Consider the following 20,660-nt stretch of genomic DNA (forward strand, 5'->3'; position numbering starts at 1 on the left):
ACTATGTGAGAAAGGATGGGGTGAGAGGCTGAGGAGCTGCAATCTTTAGAGGCAATGTGGTTTGCTAGAAAGGGCACTGGAATCAGAATCAGAAGACCTGCATTGGAATCTGAGCTCCGCCATATTTTAGCTGCATGACCTTGAGCAACAGACTTCACCTCTCTGAGCCTCAGTTTCCTTATCTGTAAAATGAGGACCATAACACCTAGATCTCCCAGAGCTATTAAGTTTTAATAGATATAGGGCTATTCAGATGATCTATGGAGTGAGCTTTGGTGTTTTGTATCTTTCAGGGAATTTGTCCATTTTATTTAAGTGGTTGAATTTATTAGCATAAAGTTGTTCATGACATTGTTCTTAGCCTTTTAATATCTGTAGGAGCTATAATGATGTCACTTCTCTCATTTCTGATATTGGTAAGAGCTACTGAAATTTAAATGGTATAGTAAGTCTCTGGCATCTGGCAGGTGCTAAATAATTGTTTCCTGGGTCAGAATATACAGTCTCAAGGATTCAAGGTCATAGCTCTTAAGTTGCTTCAGCGTATTGGTCCTATCGATCTATCTATCTATCATCTATCTATCTATCTATCTACCTACCTACCTACCTACCTAGCCAGCCAGCCAGCCAGCCAGCCAGCCCAACATGCATTCATCCATCTATCCATCCATCCAGCTGGTGGTTGGGAGAAGGGACAAAGGAAAAAGAAAAATAGAAATTTGCTTCAAAATTACTGATGAGGAAGCAATCAAGATATCCTTAGAGAATTTGAGATTTTTTTTAAAGATACAATTGGGTGTGGGTCATTGTTTCTTAAAAGGAGAGAAGAGGTGAGGGCCACAGAGTTCCCTGGGAGCTCGAGTCACAGACGCTGAAGCTCAGGGCTCAAGGAAAGCACGCTGACCTATCCTGAAGTTAGTGCTCACGGGGAAAACGAGGACCCACCCCTCTGCATTTCCATCACTAGGAAACAAATACACCGTGCCAGGAAACGGACCCGGTCCAAAGAAATTGACTCCTGGCCAGAGGCTCTGTCCAGCTAGACTGGGGAACAGTGTTCTGTGCTGGGCCAGCATGGGGGGGTACACACATGCCTAGAACAGAATAAACTCCTGATCAAGATTCATGACCCAAGAATATTTATGGGGAAAAACTGAAATCTTCTTTTACTTGGATCTAGCTTAGGAAGGAGAAAATGGGCACTTCCCCTCCTGTCTGGCCAAGTGCAAAGTCCTTTCTAAAATGGAAGAGGCTGAGGCCGGCCTGTTCGTGAGCACAGCAGATGGTGTGGGGGAATGTACGCTCCGTGCTAGGTTGGTGAGACTCACTTGGCGGTCAGACTTGACTAACTCAGCCATTTTCCAACCTAAAACTGCCAGTTGGAGTTATCTATTCTCTGCAAGAAAAGGTGGTCACTTCATTTTAAAGACTTGTGATTTTCCTTTTGCCTGTGAATACTGGTCCCACATGGTGATGCTATGAATCCTGATTCTGCCCCTTACTAGCCATGATGCCTTGGGAGATACATTGCCTTTTTCTCTCTGAACTTACTCCTTCACCTGTGAAGTGGAGATCAAGTACTTAACTTACGGGGTTATTGTGAAGTTCAGATCTGACATCTATAAAAAGCCCACCTAGCTCAGTGCCTGGCATATACTAAGTGGTCAACGAATGCTAGCTGCCATTGATTCTTCTAGTGGGATCCCCTAAGTGTCCTCTGTTCTCTGCCACGTAACTGCCTAACTGGCCAAACCCTGCAGACCAACCACTGCCTCTTACATTTTTAAAAACTGGCTTTAATTGCAAAGAACAGAATCTGGCCAGAGAAGAGGAACAGTCCCTGCCATTCCATCGATTCCCAGGTTTGGGAAGCAAAAGCAATTATGGAGTCAAATTACTCTATCTTTAGGTGCAGCCGAATCAGGACTCCCCCACCTGAGGGGAAGAGATATTAAAAAATAAGCAGACATTTGCCTTTCCTCATGGTCTCCTCTTTGCTGTGTGACCACACGTCATGCTGCAGAGGGACGGCTCAGTGCTGTGGTTTGGGAAGCCCTCTGATCTGCCTGACGCCCGAGGTCACCTGCATTGTGCTGTCCGCCAGAGGCCGCAGAGTCGCAGACTGGCCGAGCCGGAGCCACCTGGCTCCCCTGGGGGTCCCACCACAGTCAGTCATCCACGGAAGAGACCAAGGCCGAGCAAGCTTCCCTCAGTAGGGCTCCTTGGGACAACCTGACCCAAATGGACACAGGTTTCTCCCCTCGGGGAAGGGAATGCTTGGATCAGTGGCCCAGGAGCAAGGAGCTCTGGTCTCATCCCAGCTCTTACTTCAACTTGCTTTGTGATTTGGTCACCCTGTCACTTCCCCTCTCCGAGCCTCAGTCAGGCCAGACGATGCCTGGGGCCCCTTCCAGCTCTGGCATTCTGTGGGCCTGCACAGAGCCTCCTGGGGAACAGATCTCAGTCTGATATTCATGTATCCTTTCCAGACCCCTCAGCAGTAAAATAAAAAAGAAAAGAGTCACATATTGGAATGTGATCACACAAGCAATGCCCTCTACCCGTCTGTGAGGAAGGCGGAGCAAAATGCCCCTGTGCGATCTTCGCATGAACAATGAGAACCCTGGACACACCTTCCCTTCTGTGTTCTGCGGACTGCACACAGCCCCGTGTGTGTGGAGAGGTCCTGGCAGGCCTGTCCCCGCACTGGGTCACGTCTCCTCTTAAGGCACTGGGCAGGATCTGTGCTGTGACTCTAGGCAGTTGGGAGAGTGCAGATGGATGGAAGGCATTGAAGCCACGAGGGGCAGTTTGCAAAGAGGATGCCAGGCTCCTCCTGGGACTCGAGAAGTAAACACAAACTCTCAAGGCTTTCCCTTGGACGTGGTCCACAGCTCCAGAAGCCAGAGATGACCCACACGAGGCTGAAACCATGGGGAAGAACTGGCCCAAACCTAATTTTTAAATGCAGCCCTGCAGAAGGGTGAGGTTGGGTCCTGGGAGCGGAGTGACCCCAACAGCCCCCCTGCCCCCCAGTACCATAATCTTACAGAGAAGAGGCCGACTGTTTACAACTGTACCTGTACAGAGATGCCCCCACACCCAGTGGGGAATCCCTTATAATTTATATATATGTGCATATTTATATATTTTAAAGTCTTCCAGAAAGAACAATCGAAAGCTATTGGGAGAAGAAAGACAAGACAACATGTAACACTCCCAGCTATCACTCATCCTGGAGTTTCTGTTCCTGGGGTTTAAAACTCTGAGTTTAAAAGCGCCGATACGAATCCTTTGAAATAATATAACTGACCAACTGAAATACATACACAAGGCGGCACGCTGATGGCAGGCAGCCCTTCCCACTGGCGCACTTCCTGAGCTCACAAAGGTGAAGGTGCTGTGGAGAAATGACGGGGCAGGGGTGTCGGCTACCAAGCCCGAGTTCACCCAAGGCTGGTGTGCGGGCGGGCGCTCCGGGCCTCCCTCAGAAGTTTTGTTGCCGCCGCTTCTTAGCCTCGATGGCGTCCAGGATCGGCTGCCTCTTGGATTGGTACTTCTGCCGGATCTCTTCAATCTCTTGCTCCATCATGGGGTCGAGGGCCAGGAGCCTCTTCTGAAGGTCCTCCACTGTCCAACTCTTAAGCTAGAAGAAGTGGAAAGTATGGTCATGACAAAGCCCAGGTCAGCGCAGAACAGCCGAGAAGCTCAGCCTGCCCGGGCACCCAGAAGGGAAGGGTCTTCCCAGAGTGTGGGGTGGCAGTGGTTGGAAAGTGACAATTCATTCACTAACGGCATGCCCCAAGCTCTATGCAGATAATTTATCCCTGGACAAGTTCTAAGCGCTGATCTCTTTGATTTACTCCGCCTTGACCAAGAACTGAACCAATAATACTTTCATCCCTATCTTTTCAATGAATTACATATCGATGCATTATTAGGGCATAAACAGCCACTTGGTGTACGCAAAATAATGCTTGCCCCTAATTCTTGTCCTGCCCATCAGAGGAGCCTCTGGATGGTGACTGTGTCTCTTTCTGGATCCCACACCAGGGAGAGTGGATGCTCACTGAGGATCAGATGCTGCCCCCCGAAATGTCTTAGGCACCACCATAGTGATCATCATTAACACTTATCGGGTGCTAATCATGCACCAGGCACCCCTCGAAGCACTTCATACACAAGAGTCTTACGAATAGAGACACAAGCCTTGGGCGGGGAGTGGGAGGCATAGTTGGAAACCTCTGAGATTAAGTTTCCATCATCCAGAGGGAACAACAAGACTTAATATATAAACGAATAATAAAAGCTAGCACTTATATAGTGCTTTCCATGTGCCAGATGCTCCGTGCTCTCCATACATCCATTCATTTAATCCTTGCAACAACCCTATGATTTGCATATATTATCATCCCCATGTTACAGACGAACAGGCCAAGGAAGAAGGCGGGGAAGTAACGTGCCCAGTGTCTCGTGGCAAGTAAGTGGCAGAATCAGTATTCAGACCCAGGCGGTGAGGCTCCAGACTCCATGCTCTGAACTGGTATCACAGAAGGGCAGACGCACAAAGCCCAGGTTTGAGAACCGAGTCCATCCGTAGTTCAAACACGGCTCTGCCTCTTGCAAATGCTGACACTCTGGCAAGTCCCCTATCTCTCCAGGCGGTTCTCCCCTACGGAAATGGGACACCCACGCCTCGTCGGGCTTATCATAAGAATTAAATGCGACCGTGGCCGTAAATGTGTTGCCGCAGCGCCTGGTGCACCGCGTGCTTCAAGAAGGCGGCGCGCGTCACAGCGCCGTCTCTGTACCGGAGCCCGGGAGTGTGCCCGTGTCCGCCCCGTGGCTGCCGCCGTGGGCTAAGAGGTTTCACTGCTGTGTGTACGGAGTGTCACCGAGTCCGAGCAAGGCCGGTCCTGGCTGGCAGGGGTGGGAATGAAAGCCCCCATTATCCACAGCAGGTGGTGATTAACTCTGTGCGTTTACAACCAGTCTCATAGGTGCAGTGTTCCAAGAACTCAAAGGCTCACTCAAGTCTTCGGAGAGATTTATGGAATCACCGTGTCCTCCAGCCCCTTCCTGAGGCCTCAACAGGGAAGCAGTGTAGGAAGGGGCTGAAGGAGCCTCTTTCTGTCCGCCCTTCCTTTCTAGGGTGGGGTGCGACCGAGAGGGAAGGACTACCGTGGCCTCCCCAGGAATAGTTTAGTGCCCTGTCGCCGCAGGAATTTGCCTTGGCCTGCTTCAGGGAGGTGGTCTGAGAAGCAAGAAAAGCCTAACAGTTCAAGATGAAAGGCTCTTTGTGAGGTGGGAATGCAGAGCCGAGAGGGGGGTGGATGCTGGAAAGCTGCGCTTGTAAAACCACATCTTGTTTCCAGCCTGTGGTTTCAGACCAGCTGGAGGGTGTTCTGGGCCTGGGGACTCTCCAGAGAGCAATGCTCGCCTCATTTTTAGCCTTTTCAGTTCCTCCTCTGAAAAGAAACTGCCCCAAACCTAATACGGAGTGTTACTGGGAGCTGGGGTATTAATCTTTAGGATCCCAGGTGGTTCATCTCTAGTGGCTGTGTAACCCTGGACAAGTGACCTCACTTCTGGGCCTCAGTGCCTCCCCTGGAGAAGAGCCCCCGGTTCCGCCATTCTGGGGCTCTCATGAGGATCAGGTGGGTTAACAGGTATGACGTTCTCAGCGCAGAACTTCACACGGTATGCATCTCACAGACAGCAAACATTCCATAAACTGTAGTTATCACCACAGTTGTTAATAACTGCTATTGTTGCTATTAATACTATTGTTATTATTAATATTTTGAAAACTCTCTAATGAATCGTCCATAAACAAATTGTTCCTGTACCTCTGATCCAAGTCAGAATGAAACAAGTAAAAAAGAAAATATTCTACTCTATTTCAGGCTAACGATACCTAAGAGTCACCATTTTCCCGCATCTGTTAACTTATTTATAGTTTAACAAAATATTTTTCATCCATCCATCCATCAAATATGCACTGAACACCTACCATGGGCCAGGCACTGGCCAAGGCACACAGGATAAAAAAAAAACCCAAAAACCAAAAATCACTGCCCTTGTGAAGCTTACATTTTAGTGAGGCGAGACAGACACCTGAGAATGAACTCAATAAATCCGAAGATTACTCTCATGCAAGAGAGTGAAAGGGGAAAGGAAAGAAAAACCTCAGCGAAGGAAGGGGAGCTGGGAATTAGGAGACTCACTCTTCATCATCCATCAGGACAAAGCGTCAACTATGAAGACATCAAGGTCAGGGAAGCGGCCCTGGCTTTCCGGCTTGTTCGGCAGCTTCAGAGAAGCCCCTCCTGCCCCCCCCCCCAGGCCTCTGTTTCCCCCCATGTAAGAGAGGGCTGCCGAATGACCTCAGGTCTTGTTAGACTCAGTGTTTCTCTCTGTAGGACCCCTGGATCGTGAGCATCGGAATCACCAGTTAAAGAACTGTGAGCAACCCGATCACACTCAGTCTCCAGGAGGTGAGGATTCTGCTCACTAAAGAAGCTATTCGAGTGTTTCTTGTAATTCCTCAAGTCTGATGAGCATGATTCTACACCCTCTTTCTTGTTTTCCTCATAGCAAAACTCTCACAAAGTTATTGCTGCCTGTCTTCGGTCAAGGCTTCTCGGTATCCAATTTCTATGCAGCCCTTCTGCCCTTGATCTAATCTGGAAGCAACAAGCACCCTTGCTTTATCTCCACCACCTTCAGACTCATTTACTTGCCCTAAGGCTTTGGGCTTAAGTTACACCTGACCCGTTAGAACACAGCCAGCCAGTCACCGCTAATGCCTCGGTCACACTCCAGATATGGATTTTTCTGAAAACAAGCTCAGAGAATGGTTCCGTGGCGCCAAGAACAGCATCTCACCTTCCTGGTCCTTGGTGGCAAAAATACACTGCAAACGGCTATCTTGCAGTGGAGTACCTGTGGCTCTCCGGTTTTGCTAGCCAGCTTTCTGAAGGAGCAAACTCTGGCCCGGTCGTGCAGGGAGCCTGAGCTGTTCGTAGCAGGTGAAGGAAGTACCACCTTTCAGGACCTTATTTGTCCGCTGGCATTTACACATCCTCTCTGTCCTGTGACTCCCACACGTATGCCTCCAGAGCAGCATTCTCTCCTGAACGCCAGGCTCACACATCCAGGGGCAGATCCTACTTCACACGTCAGCCCCAGATCAGCTCATGGAAATCCAGCACCTTAATCCGACCAAAACAAAACTCTCGAGTCCCACCCTTCCCTCACCCCCAAACCTGTTCTCCTCACATCCCGGTCTTCCCCATCTCAGGACGGGTACCACCATCCTGCCAGGCATAGAATCATCCCATTTTTCCTTCCCCTCACCACCCCCTGCCCACATCCCATCCTTCGATCTCATCTCTAAAACGTGGGAGTAACTCAAATCCAACCCCTCAACCCAGGCCACCAGCATCTCACAGCGACAAGCATAATTAAAAATACAGAAATGAACCAGATCACATCCCCCTGTTTCCTGCTGCACTTAGAATAAAATCCAACAACACACCAGGGCTACAAAGGCCTTCCATCTCTGGCCCCACCGGCCCCTCGAGCTTTATCACCTACCACTCTCCCCTTTGCTCAGGACCCTCTAGCCACCCTTTACTTCAAATCCTCAAACAAGCCACACTTTTTCCGGCCTCAAGGGCTACCCAGTGACTGATCCTTCTGCCCAGATGGTTCATCCCCAGTTCTTCCTTATCCTTTAGGCCTCAGCTCACAGGTCAACCCCTCAGAGAATTTGAGCAAGCCTTCCCTGAGCATCTTCTCTAGAAAGGTCACCTCCCCTTGTTCTCGATCTCAGTCCCTACTTTACTTCCTTCAAAATGATCGTGGCACCTTGTAATCAATCATTCTTATTTCTTTTATTTGTTGTGTCTCTTACTAGGACGAAAGTTCTATGAGAGCAGTGACTTTGTCTTGTTCACTACACTACGCATTATATTGGTTGAGGGAATGAATAATTTGCCCTTCATTTCCAGTCAAATAATAATGGAAGCCACTGAAACCAAGGAGCAAGCTTCCCTGAGCACCACCACGTGCAGGGCTCTGGGTAAGGTGCTGAGGGGACCCAGGGAGTGAGTCCTGCCCTCAAAGAGCTTCTATTCCTCTCAACATTCTTTTGTAATTGAAGGAAGTCTGCTCCCTTGATTCCCATTTCTGTGTTTGATACTGACTGATAAGAAACAGGTCTCCAACCCTGGCTTAGTCACCTCTAAAAGGCATGTCCACTTTAATTTTTTATTCTGACAAAAAAGAACTACTACCTTGGAAAGAACGAGATGATCAGAAGACGATGACGTGATCCTTCTGGACAAGACAAAATGCCAAGCCCGGAGCCACAGGCTCCTTAATGAAGAAGGTGGGTTATGCTGAAGAGAACAGACCAAGCATAGGGATTTTCTGCTCTCTTCCTGACAGAGGTCACAGAAGGGAGGACAAACTAAACTAAGCCCTTAACCATGGTTACTTAGAATCCCCTGACCACTTGGATGCTAATCAACACATCAGCCTTGAATAGATGGACATGGATGGGCTCAATCTGACCATGCTGATGTCGTGCGGCTGGACACAGTCTCTAACGAACACCTCGACTCCACTCACCATTACCTTTCACCCCGCCTGCTGTCTGGCCGTGGATGTCTCAGCAAGCAAAGGCAACAACATACGTGCAGGTGAGAGTTCTCTTCAAGGATGTGCTCTCTGGAAATGTGCTGTATCCTCAAGGGGGCACTTTCTTAGTCTGAACTTCAGCCTCACCCTGTTTCAGCCGGATACAACGATGTCTTAGACTTCTATACTTAGACTTCTACACTTAGACATGGAGGCAATACGTTCATTACTTGAGCATATGCCGTGCGTTCAGCACTGAGCTAAGCAGGTGTCTGCACAAATTAATCCATCTGATATTATTCTTGTCCTCCTTTTACAAATGAGGTCAACGAGGATAAGAGTGGGCAAGCAATTTCCTCAAAGTGATACAGCAAGGAACTGGAAAAGACTGTAACCACCCCCCCCCCCCCAGGGTTTCTGGAAACAGGCCCGTGTTAGTGAAAAACACGGGAAGACTGGAAGAACTACAAACTCGGCTGACGTTAAATACATCAGATGGCCCTCGATTTCAAAAATGCCACCGTGAGCTATGCTGGGTGACTTCAGGCAAGCCACCTGACCTCTCTGGGATCGGGTTTCCTCATCTGTAAAATGGGGATGACACTGTCTACTTCGCTGCCTTTCCTCAAGTAAAACTAGGCAAGGGCCTGCTATGTGCCAGGCACCGCTGCTGAGGGGCAGTGACCCGCCTCAAGGCTGCCAAACATGATTCAGATCGAATCAACCAACTCTCCCGGCAGCTCTCCTGGGCCAGGAACGCAGCTGGGCAACGTGAATGTAAAAGGCAGCATGTGCTGGAGAAGCAGCGAGGTTTCGGGGCAAGAACACTGGCTCTGGCTCATATGGACCTGGGTCCCGTGGGAGCTCTGCCCTCGGGCGAGTCACCTAATATGTGCCTCACTTTCCTCATTTTTCAATGGAGGACAGCAGTATTTATCCCGCAGGGAACTTGTGAGGTTTAGTGGTGTTGCTAAAGTATATCACATAGTGTCTGTTGGACACTAGAAAGAAAGTGGTTAAGTGGGAGCTACCACCTTAAATCCTTTTTTGGAAAAGGGAGAAAATGTGTAAGTAATATAAACGGTAGCTCTGTTGCTAGAAGAACTGAGCCTGATGAGCTCCCAAAATGGTGCAGGACACATACCCCACACACAGGGGGGCCTCCGCTGAACTCTGTGTGAGAAACCCCAAATCGGATGAATCTGGCTTGTTTCCTTGGGGCCAGACCACAGCAAAACCCTCAGATTCCCAGCATTATGAATACATGAATATATGAATATGTGGAAACTGGTTTCTTCTCAAACAGCCTTAGCAACTCTGAAACTCTGAATTACACTGCGTCAACCAGCCCAGAGAAGAGCTGAGATCCGATTAAAGTTTCATTACAAGTGATACCTCACGGGAATTAGAGTGACAATGAGCCTGTCTTGCATGAGCAGAGTCAAGCTGAACTAAACACATTAAAATGTATAGCAGAGCTTCATCCTACCCTGGCAACGAGGCCCACAGTGAACAAACGGGTCTGGCCCATACCCAAGGTACAGGGTTCAAAGTTCTGCTCCTCTGCGGCTAGAAACTCTCATCTCAGAAGCTTATTATAGAAATAGAGTCGTGCAATGTCCCCAGAAAACCATCCGAGAGACTTGCCAAAGTGTTTAAGGACAAGTTTCAATTCTGTACACATGACGCTTGAGCACTCCTAATTCTGCATCCGGTATTACAAGCAGGATTTCTCAAAGACATCACCCCTTCTGGACAGGTGCGTCAGGCTGATGCCCTGTCACAGGTGATGTTTTTATAGTGGCCCAGAATAAGGAAAGAACACGCCTTTGGAATTTAGCAAGACGACAAGGAAGCTTGGTAGAGTTGAATGATGCCACCGACATGCCGTTCCTTACCTTCAACACCAGCCACTAGAAGGTCAGCAAAAGTGCAATAGAGAAAATGCACCAAGGGCAGTCAAAAGCATCTACGGCACTGATTTAGTTCCATCAAAGATACTCATCCTTTCATGATGTGACTCTGTCTCTATCCAAGAGTAGATTCGAGACTGGGGAGAGGTGACTCTAGTCAGATTCTCAGGGGATGCAGTAATCTCTCAGCAGATGAGTGAGAAGGTAGTCAAGCAAGCAAGCTGACAATCAAATAACAGCTTGTGTGGGTAAAGTCAGTATGAGGCCATTCAATTTCAACACATCTTGCTGCTTAAATGAATCCTGTGAGAATTCTAATGGGAAATTTCCTCTGATTCAAATTATGGTCATGCCAAATTATGCTTCCATCAGCCCCTTGTAAAACCTTCCTAATGCAAAACCTACTATTAATCCCACTTTGAGTTTATGATTCCTTCAAGTCAATCCATGGAACTGTTCTCAGAATTCCAACCGAAGAAGACAGGGCTGCATGTATTTCAGATATTTACCAAGAAGACTGGAATGAAACATAGACCTTAAGCTGGGGTAAAACAAAGCAGTTTGGCTCCAGGCAGGCTCCTGATGGAATGACACAAGCTCTGAGGAGGGCCAGGAGCCTGGCTTCGAACAACCTGCAGGCTGTCTCCAGGGAGCCTCCCGCCCAGAAGCCCAGTGCGCACCACACGTGCGTGTGTGTATGAAGGACGCGCTCTGATGCACCGTATACACAGGACGACAAAACGCGAAAGTGCTTTTTTTAATAATGGGGTTTCACTATAATACAAAGTTTATTACTTGTGTATTGTTAGTTTTTTGTGATTTATCAAAAATCATCCTTCGATTTACATGACAAAATTAATTTCTGAAGTAGTGCTTTTGCATGCTTAGAATTTACTCCAGCTCTGTTCGGGCATGAACTTCCACAGCTCACTCTTAAATCACAACACTCCTGATTTTGTTGCTGTTTTGTTTTTGTTCTGTGAGTTTTATAACAGTCTTTGGCCTAAGGTAAACAAGTTTTGACCAGACCCAGATTTTTTCCCTACCATCGTGCCTCTGGCTTTCCACAGCAAGAACCCATAAGGAAACTTTCATACCCCAAATACCGAAGAATAATGGATCTTAAGAGGCACTGCAAGGCTGCTACCTAGCGTTGTATCTTTAATTATAAAGAGGTAGGGAGTACCTGCCACGTGTGCCAGGCCTGGCTGGGGCAGGAGGAGGGATGGTAGAGGTGGGGGTGAGTAAAGGTGCGTACGGGGCAGAAAGTATACAGCAGGATCCCTGTACACTAGACGTGGAGCTAAACGAGGCAGGTAAGTCATGAAAACAAGCTACAGTCTGCGGCCTTACTGGGTGACTCATGACTGCGAACTGTAATCAGAGCTACTTTTAACTGAGTGCTATGTGCTCAGCACTTCACATGTATTATTTCATGTAATCCTCAGAATGGTCCACGAAATAAGTAGTAGTATCCGCCTTTACCGAGGTGGAAACCGAGGCTTAGAGAAATACAGGAATTTGCTCATGGCCCCAAAGCCAGGAAGTGTAAGTGGTGGCCTTGGGCTATGAACCCTAGCACGCCTGACTGCAAAGCCCAAGCCCACCTCGTGTCACGGCAGCATGCACTACAGGAGTTCAGAGAAGGAAGAATCCTCGTGGCCAGTCGGCGAGAAAGACCTTGCCCTTTGTAAATATACATTTATAGTGCAAAGAAGGAGCGCTCACTCTAATTCAGGACAAAGTCTGAATTGTAGAATTTTTTTAAATTAAATGCAAATCTTGTTATTTCAAGTATCTATCGCACCTGAGATACGGGAGACTAATAAAATGAGGTTAGGTAAACAAGAGGACTTATGAGTTCATCTGTAAATATTACTAACAGCTACTCAAAATTCCTTCGGGCACCATATTTTTTCACACCTCCATGCATCTGCTGAATATAATCCTGTCTTCAGTTTAGGGGATGCCCATTCAACCTTCCAGAACAACCCAAGCTCTAACTCTTCCCTCTTGCCAACTACCTTTTCCTTTCCCTAAAGTGGGAGCTATTTAAGAGCATGAACTACATCTAATATGTTTTCAGAGAGTCAGGCCAGCAGAAAAGAGTTCTCAATAAATATTTAATAAAGAAACATATCCCTAATCTTTACTTGAAAATGATACTGACTTTTTATTTGATTCCCTCAAGAAGCTTTGGAAATACGTAATCAATAAATAAACCTAAGAGTATAATGTGTTTGTTAAATAAGATTATGTCAATCACTCCGAACTGACCCATGCATGCCAAAATCAAAATGAACAGCACAGCCAGTGTCATGATTGCAATAAAGATACAAGGAAAAATGGACATAAAAATTCACTCTAGTCTTGGTTGCTTATGATAGCTCTTTAAGAAAAATTCAATTTTAAGAGCAGCTCTACACTGGTTTATAAATTTCACACTGAAGGAAGCTAAACTGTGAGAGGAAAACTTTCAGGAAGTTAGCGAACACCTAATCTGGGATAATGGTAAATGTCAAAGAAGGTGGGGTACAAGAATAGAGAAGAGTGTGATGCTCCTGAGAGCAGAAAGCACTAAAGGGAGACATCCAACCTATCATCATTCTTGTAAGGATATTAATCTTTCAGAAGATATGAAAACCTAAAACCCAAACTGCGCCAAGCTGTTGTTTTAATGTAGCTTAATAATTCAGGAAGAGAGCTAGCTGGTCACCTCAGAATCCCTGCAAGCTGCGCCTCTGCACACTTTCCTGGGCTGGAAATTTCCAAGATAACAAACAGGCCAGGCCTTTTTCTCTCATCTTGCCAAATGAAAGAAGCCCAAAGAATCCCAAGCAAAATGAAAACTAAAATACAAATTGATCTCACTTCATTTAACAAAGGCAGTCTTAAAAGGTATCTCAGACTAAAGAAGGTCCAATTTAAATACACCGAAAGAACAAAATGTTTACAGAAAACTGGTCGAGAATGCATCAAAGCTCTCTGAGTAAGCTACTTTGCAGGCCTGAATTTTTACAATTTGGGCTTTCTGATGTGGGAAAACTTGTAAGTGAACAGCGCTTAATTTCTGGAAAGTATATAAAACCTCTACAAACCCTACTGCTGGGTACTCTCATGTAATGAAATGTCTGAGATTTACAACCTAAATACCCAAAAAGAAATATTCTCTCAATATCCTTTGGAAAAAAAAAAGAATTCTCCAACAAAAGCAGATTTGTTCTACCTGCAAAGCATGCTGCAATCCTTCTGTAATGACCATCGAGTCTTGGGGACCTGAGCCCCCTGCAGTGTCAGAAACATAAGGTCAGAGCAGTAGGGGTGTGTGTGTGTGTGTGCATAAGACTTTCAATTCTGCCAAACCACATAACTGCTAAATAGGAGTTTGTATTATTTTTGTTTTTTTTTTTTCTGATTTAAGACTGTCTACAAAAGATGGCTTTATTCCTTAGTCTATAAAAGCATTAATATGTATATGTTCTTGGTATTTTGAGATGGCCCTTTATTCTTTTCAACAAATGTTTAATTGGGTATGGACAATCAAATGTGTTTTAATTTATGCCATGATAATATTTTTCACATGTGTAAAAATTCACAAACCAGAAAAATTTCTTTGTAAAGACCACGTGTCTTAGTTTCTTGGTTCAGAAAGGATGATCACCATATTCCTAGTATTAGCTCATCTAAGCTTGGCGTTAAAAACACTTAGCTTTTAAAAAAACAAAAAAACAACAGTTAAATTTCTGGTATGAAACTTTCTTTAAAATTTGTATCCTAGGGGTGCCTGGGTGGCTCAGTCGTTAAGCGTCTGCCTTCGGCTCAGGTCATGATCCCGGGGTCCCGGGATCAAGCCCCGCATCAGGCTCCCTGCTCCACGGGAAGTCTGCTTCTCCCTCTCCCAGTCCCCCTGCTTGTGTTCCCTCTCTCGCTGTCTCTCTGTCAAATAAATAAATAAAATCTTAAAAAAAAAAAAGTTCCTGGGGCGTCTGGGTGGTTCAGTCATTAAGTGTCTGCCTTGGGCTCAGGTCTTGATCCCAGGGTCCTGGGACCGAGCCCCGCATCAGGCTCTCTGCTCAGCAGGAAGCCTGCTTCTCCCTCTCCCACTCCCCTGCTTGTGTTCCCTCTCTCACTGTCTCTCTCTCTCTCAAATAGATAAAATCTTAAAAAAAAAAAAATTTGTATCCTAAATGTTTTCTGTAATGGGCAAGCATCATGAATAAAGAAACTGCCTCCAACCTGAGGTCTGACACAAAACTTTCCATCTGTAATGATTGGGAGGGGGGAGAACAGTGATAATACCATGATGTGTGTGGTAATATACCATGATGAATATGAGATTTATGTATGTCTATAAACCTATTCTTCGTAAGTTCTAATTTTCATAAATCCTTGTCCCCTCGTGAAGTGTCTATGAATAGCACAAACATGTGGGTAGTACTGCTTTTGACTTGATGGTATTTCTCTTAAAAAGAACAGGAAGAGTATATCAGTTACCGATTTATTACTTCTCAGCTCTGAATGCACCTTCTCTATGATAAATGTTCTGAGGTGAACAATGGTACTTGAAGCACTTCTCCTTTGAAGTATGTGTGACATTAAGTTTTCTCAGCAGAGAGGCTGAAGGGACAGTGCAGGGAGGAAGAGGCTCTCCTGAGTCTCCGGCACAGGGGCTGGTAGTATGGATGCGAGGACAGTTGGTGAAGTATGGCCCAGTGACAGCCCAGAACCTGGTTTGTCTGAGACCCTGAAGCCTTGGCTTGGCCATAACCTTTCGGCAGCCGTGTTGACACGGACACCAGAGTCCCAGCTTGGCTCTGAAGGCCTCCTGCCCTCCACCAGCACCCAGACCTCCTTTGCTCACCCGTGTTCCTGGCTGCTGATCAGCTCCTCGTCCCCTGTACTGCAGCGGGTAGTCTATGGCTGGCCCGGGACCCCTGGGCCAGCTCTGGTCTAGCCAAACCAGCCAAACCCCTCTGCTATGCCATGGGCTATCCTCTGCTTTCTCCCGAGGCCAGAATCTCTGGTAGTTTGTCCTCCCTTGGGCCATGCTCCCTCAGCCCTAGGGAAGCACACAGAGTTTCCCTAGACCTTACAGTGACTCTTTTATCGTAGGCAATAATTCCCTGTATTAAACTGCCCTTGTTTAACTTACTTCGTGGTTTCTGTCTCCCAACTGGCCCCAGACTGCTACAGGGAGGAAGGGCAGAAGTGAGTACACATGAGCACATGCTTGCCCACTAATGGAAAAACTTCTAAAATGCCAAACCCCAAATAAAAACTTAAATGTAAAAAATGCCCAGACAACCTCAAATCCAGAATAGTCTAGTGTATTTACAGCCCAAGTGCAGAATTAAAATACTCTGACTCACTCCCACTGAAAACTGTATTACTGGTGAATAGACAGACACATTGTGGTATCTCTACACAATGACAAGTCCGCTGCAATCAAAAGGAACCAGTCCCTAGACAGCAACAACATGGATGGACCTCAGAGCAGCGTGCTAAATGGAAGGGCCAGACACAGAAGGTGATATTCTGTATGATTCCATTCACATGGCATCGTAGGAAAGGAGACTATCGGGACAAAAACTGGGGCATGAGGGAACTTTTCAAGGTAACGGAAATGTTCTAGATCTTCATTACGGTGGTGTTTATACAACTGCATTCATCTGTCAAAACTCATCAAACTGTACACTTAAAAAGGAGCAAATTTTATGGTATGTAAGTGAAACCTCAATAAACCTGAATTTACAAAACAAAAAAACTACATATCAAAAACTGTGGAAGGTATTTAGAGCAATACCTAAAGGGAATTTTATAGCCTTATATGCAGATATTAGAAGAGAGAGATGACTGACAATTGGCAAACTTAGTTGTTCAACTAAGGAGGAAAAACACCCAGAATAAACCCACAGAAAGCGGATAAAGGTAAGAACATAAATTCATGAATTCTAAAGCCAATGCCCAATGGCAAGGATCAATAAAACCAAAAGGTGGTTCTTTCAAATGACTAAAAAAAAGAAAAACTCTGATGAGTCTGATTTTTAAAAAAGAAGAAGAAGCAAATATCGGGAATGGAGAGCAAGTTGGAATTACAGACACTGCAAATTTTAACATCCAAAACTTTATGCCAAAAAACTTTAAAACTTAGATGAAATCAAGATTTCTACGGGGAAAAAAATGACCAGATTTATCTGGAATAAAACCATAAAGACCACGGACTAAGAAATGTGGACCACAAGGACAAAGGAGGAGGAGCAGGACGCTCACCGCGTACACCGGAATGTCAGGGCCACAGAAGGTGAAACAATCTTTGCAAACAGATGCAACGCCGCCATCACTAGGCAAAGGTGCTTCCCTATGCGCGGGACAGACACGGCCGTTCCCAGAACTTGCAGTTTACTTCCCAGAACTTCTCCTAGGAAAGAGGGGGAGCCCTCCAGGGGCCAGAGATATCGTTTGGATATCCCTTCCTCAGAATGCTAACACTGCTCTTCCAGTGAGCCAAGAAAGCCGAAGGGCAGGTCGGACAGAGGGGCCAGCAGAGGCCCCGCCGGCGCCACCTGGCGGACAGTGCGGGACCTGGGACCTCGCTGCATAATGGCGACAGTAATAATAACTGTAACAGTAATCTAAGCCAGCGTCTGAAAACGTATTTACTAAACATTATTAGCTGGTCACTACATTAAGCACTCTTCCCATATTATAATCTCATTTGATCTTAATTAAATCTACAGCTCTAGTTATTAATCCGTTCCAAAGACAGGAAATTTAAGGTTTGCAGAATTCCATAATCTTAAGTTACACAGTCAGCAAGGGGCAGGGACCAAAACTGAATATGGTTCTGTCGGATGCTAGTCTGTACTTTTTTTTTTTTTTAAAGATTTTATTTATTAATTTGACAGAGAAAGAGACAGCGAGAGAGGGAACACAAGCAGAGGGAGTGGGAGAGGGAGAAGCAGGCTTTCCGCCGAGCAGGGAGCCCGATGCGGGGCTCGATCCCAGGATCCGGGGATCATGACCTGAGCCGAAGGCAGACGCTTAACAACTGAGCCACCCAGGCGCTCCGCTAGTCTGTACTCTTATGGAGTATCACTCAGTATCTACTACGGTCAGGTGCTTTTCCCCTCATAGTCTGGATTAGAGCGAGAATAAAGCACAAAGCTACCATCAAAGCAACACTGAATACAGAGAACACCCAAGATTTCCTTGCTTGCCTTGGTAACAATGAGTTAGCATAAGACTGGCAAGGTTTACTCAAGTCAAGTCACCATAATACTAAGTGGTTAAAAGCAAGAGACTTTCTTGCTTTCTCTAACTGTAAGATGGAATAGCTAGGTAATCCCAGCTAATTGCAAAAAAGTCCCTGTGAGAAACAATCTGAATAAACACATGGGTAGAAGTTCCCTGGGGACAAATCTTGGGCAAAATAAAAAGACACAGTATCTTCAGGCAGAGCTTTGGTGCAGTGGTCTGGACTACTTCCCGACTGTGGAATCCCCCCTCCTCTCAGAAATGACCAGACCTGGTCAAGAAAACACTGGACGGTGCCTCCTGCTGGAGAGACAGCGGGAGCTGACACACGTGCCCTGGCAGGACCCTCTGGCCTCAGACAACCCATCATCTCGGACGGAGGCCATGTCGGAACGGCTTACTGAGAGACTACAGCTCCGAGACGCAGACCACTTGTCACCTGTGCTTCGAGTGAAGCCACAGGGAAGCGAGATCAGGGCCAAGGGCGCCAAGAGACTATGTGCGAATCTTAGGACCCATTTCTGATCTTCCACCCTAAGCCACCTCCATCTCAATTCTTTCTCTTCACTGTCCATACTTCCACTACCAAAACTCACAAAATCCGCGGTCTGCACTCTGGGCTCACCATGTGGTTGAGATAAAAACCATCCTATATTTTAACAGTAGAGAATAAATGGCCAGGAAGGACGAGCTTTAAAGAAGCAAGCTGCCAAGCGGCCACAGATCAAGCAGCCTCCGAGCCAAACAAAGGAAATGAAAAACAGTGTCAAGCTCACACCGGCTGATATCGTTGAAGCAGCCTCCTGGGGTCACAAACCACCAGCATTTAGGTCTCGTGCTCAGTGCCATTTCAATAACTGAGTTTAAAACTAAGCTCAAATCAGCTGGCGCGAGTCACCAGCAGAACCAAGCTGCCGTGACGAGACAAAGACGACATTCATTGGCCATGTGCTTTCTCAGAAAGCATATCTAAACAGCAGGTTTCCCTGGCAATGCTGGATGCATACTTCTTTTTCGGACTGCTGTTCTTGGCTGGTTTTCTGAAAGTAAAAAGTACAAGATCTCATTATATTCCCAAATACAAATGAATTCAGCTTTAACAGATTTTAAACCCAGCTTTACAGGGAAAATGAGAAATTTGAAACAAAAATAGTATACCTTTGTCCAGAACGATTTAGGATAGTCTTCTTACCAGAAACTGCTCGGTATGATTACCCAGTAAAGATCCATTAACATGCAACTAGTGTTTATCCTGGCTAGCTCCAGGACATCCACACGGTACTGGAGAGATGGAGGCCACAATACTAATCATGATCTCCACTCATCTTTCCTCCAGCACAGGATTATGAAAAGAAATTCACCAAAAAAAAAAAAAAAAAAGATTAAAAAGCAAACAAGTATGGAGATACTCCAGAACAGAAAGGCAAGAGTCTGAGGGCACCAGGTCTCATGTTTCAAATGCTGCCTGAATTCACACACCCAACAGACAAAACAACAAAAGCAAACACGAAGCCTCAACTCCTAAACCTGTCACTGACAGCAAGAAACCCAGGCTTCATAAGGCGGAATGACCTAAAAGCAACCTAATTCCAACCAAAAAAGTTCAAAGTTCCAAATACCAAATGCCAAATAAAAGGAGAATGATTAAGTCAACAAAATAATACGATGTGAGGGACTATCATGTAATCATCAAAAGTGATACTTTTATAAATGTTTTTAATGATAGGAGAAAGAGCTTAAGATATGTTAAGAGAAAAAAAAAATCAAGATACCATATTACACATATAGTATGTGCTCAGCTATGAAAAACAACATACAAGTATAAAAACCCGGAAGCAGCGAGGTTAAAACATAAACTGATTCTCACTGGGGGCTGTGGAACCACAGGAGAAATTTTCTTCCCTAAGCTTTTCTTCAATTTCTAAACTTTCTGTAATAGGCATGTATTCTTTTTACACTACGAGCGGGAAAAAAAGAGCATTGCAACATCGCAAGAGGGCAAAGCAACACTAAAACGGATGATGAAAAATAACATTTATTGAGTGCTTCCTGTGGGCCTGGTACTGTCCTAAGTGCTTTGTATGCATTATCTCACAGGAGATTCACAACAGTCCCACAACAGAGACAGGTGTGATTTTATCCACTTTTGACAGGTACGGAAATTGAGTTAGCCGGGTGACATAACAGGTGCAAAGATGGGTTATGAAGCCTGAATGACGACTCTGGTGGGTTCAACCACTATGTATACTGCCTTGTCAACCACAACTGCAGAACCTGCCTCCCTGCCTGTAATCTGAACCTAAAAACAAGCACTGATGATAAAACCTTCTTTAAAAGAAATTATAATAATTTAGGAGAATACGACTACAAAAGAGGAATCTGCTCAGCTACTAAGATACTCAAGTAAATTTTTAAACTACTGAAAGCACCTCTAATGAAAGCTATAAAGAAAATCTATGTGATAGAGCGACCCATTACTGTAGGGGAAAATATACCAGTACAACAAATCTAACCCACAGCTAAACTCCACAGTACAAGAGAAAGCTAGGACTATCTGTCAAAGAAAGACTTCTGATATCTAGTCATCAAACTGCCAAGGAAAAAAAAGCATTTAAAAGATACAATTAGTAGGACTTGAACAAACAGGATCTGAATTTGCCCTTCCCTCCAAAAAACTCCTCAGCAACGAGGGGCATTGACCATTGGAGGCTAGAGAATAGAAAGAAACTTATGAGAAAAATAAGCATTGTACTTGATGCCAAATGAAATAAGCTGCAACCAGCTCAGGAGGACCCCTGACTCTTTTCTCAGTCCAACACTGAAGGCCTTGTGGTTAGAAATAATCAA

At 45.7% G+C, this 20,660-nt stretch overlaps 1 protein-coding gene across 2 annotated transcripts in view; it reads right to left on the reverse strand.

Annotated features, from left to right (window-relative positions):
* Positions 1 to 646: 646 nt before the first annotated feature.
* STK4 (serine/threonine kinase 4) overlaps positions 647 to 20,660 on the reverse strand; it is an 89,887-nt gene continuing 69,873 nt past the window's right edge. The window contains exon 11 of one of the 2 annotated variants that reach the window (XM_032419329.1): positions 647 to 3,646. In XM_032419329.1, the coding sequence (XP_032275220.1) occupies positions 3,488 to 3,646 (159 nt within the window). In that variant the 3' untranslated portion in view covers positions 647 to 3,487. Of the gene's footprint in view, positions 3,647 to 18,596; positions 18,854 to 20,660 lie in introns of those variants that run through there. The other variant, XM_032419330.1, reaches the window with a different exon arrangement.

This window comes from Phoca vitulina, unplaced genomic scaffold (assembly GCF_004348235.1).
Source record: "Phoca vitulina isolate PV1807 unplaced genomic scaffold, GSC_HSeal_1.0 scaffold22, whole genome shotgun sequence".
Lineage (NCBI taxonomy): Eukaryota > Metazoa > Chordata > Mammalia > Carnivora > Phocidae > Phoca > Phoca vitulina.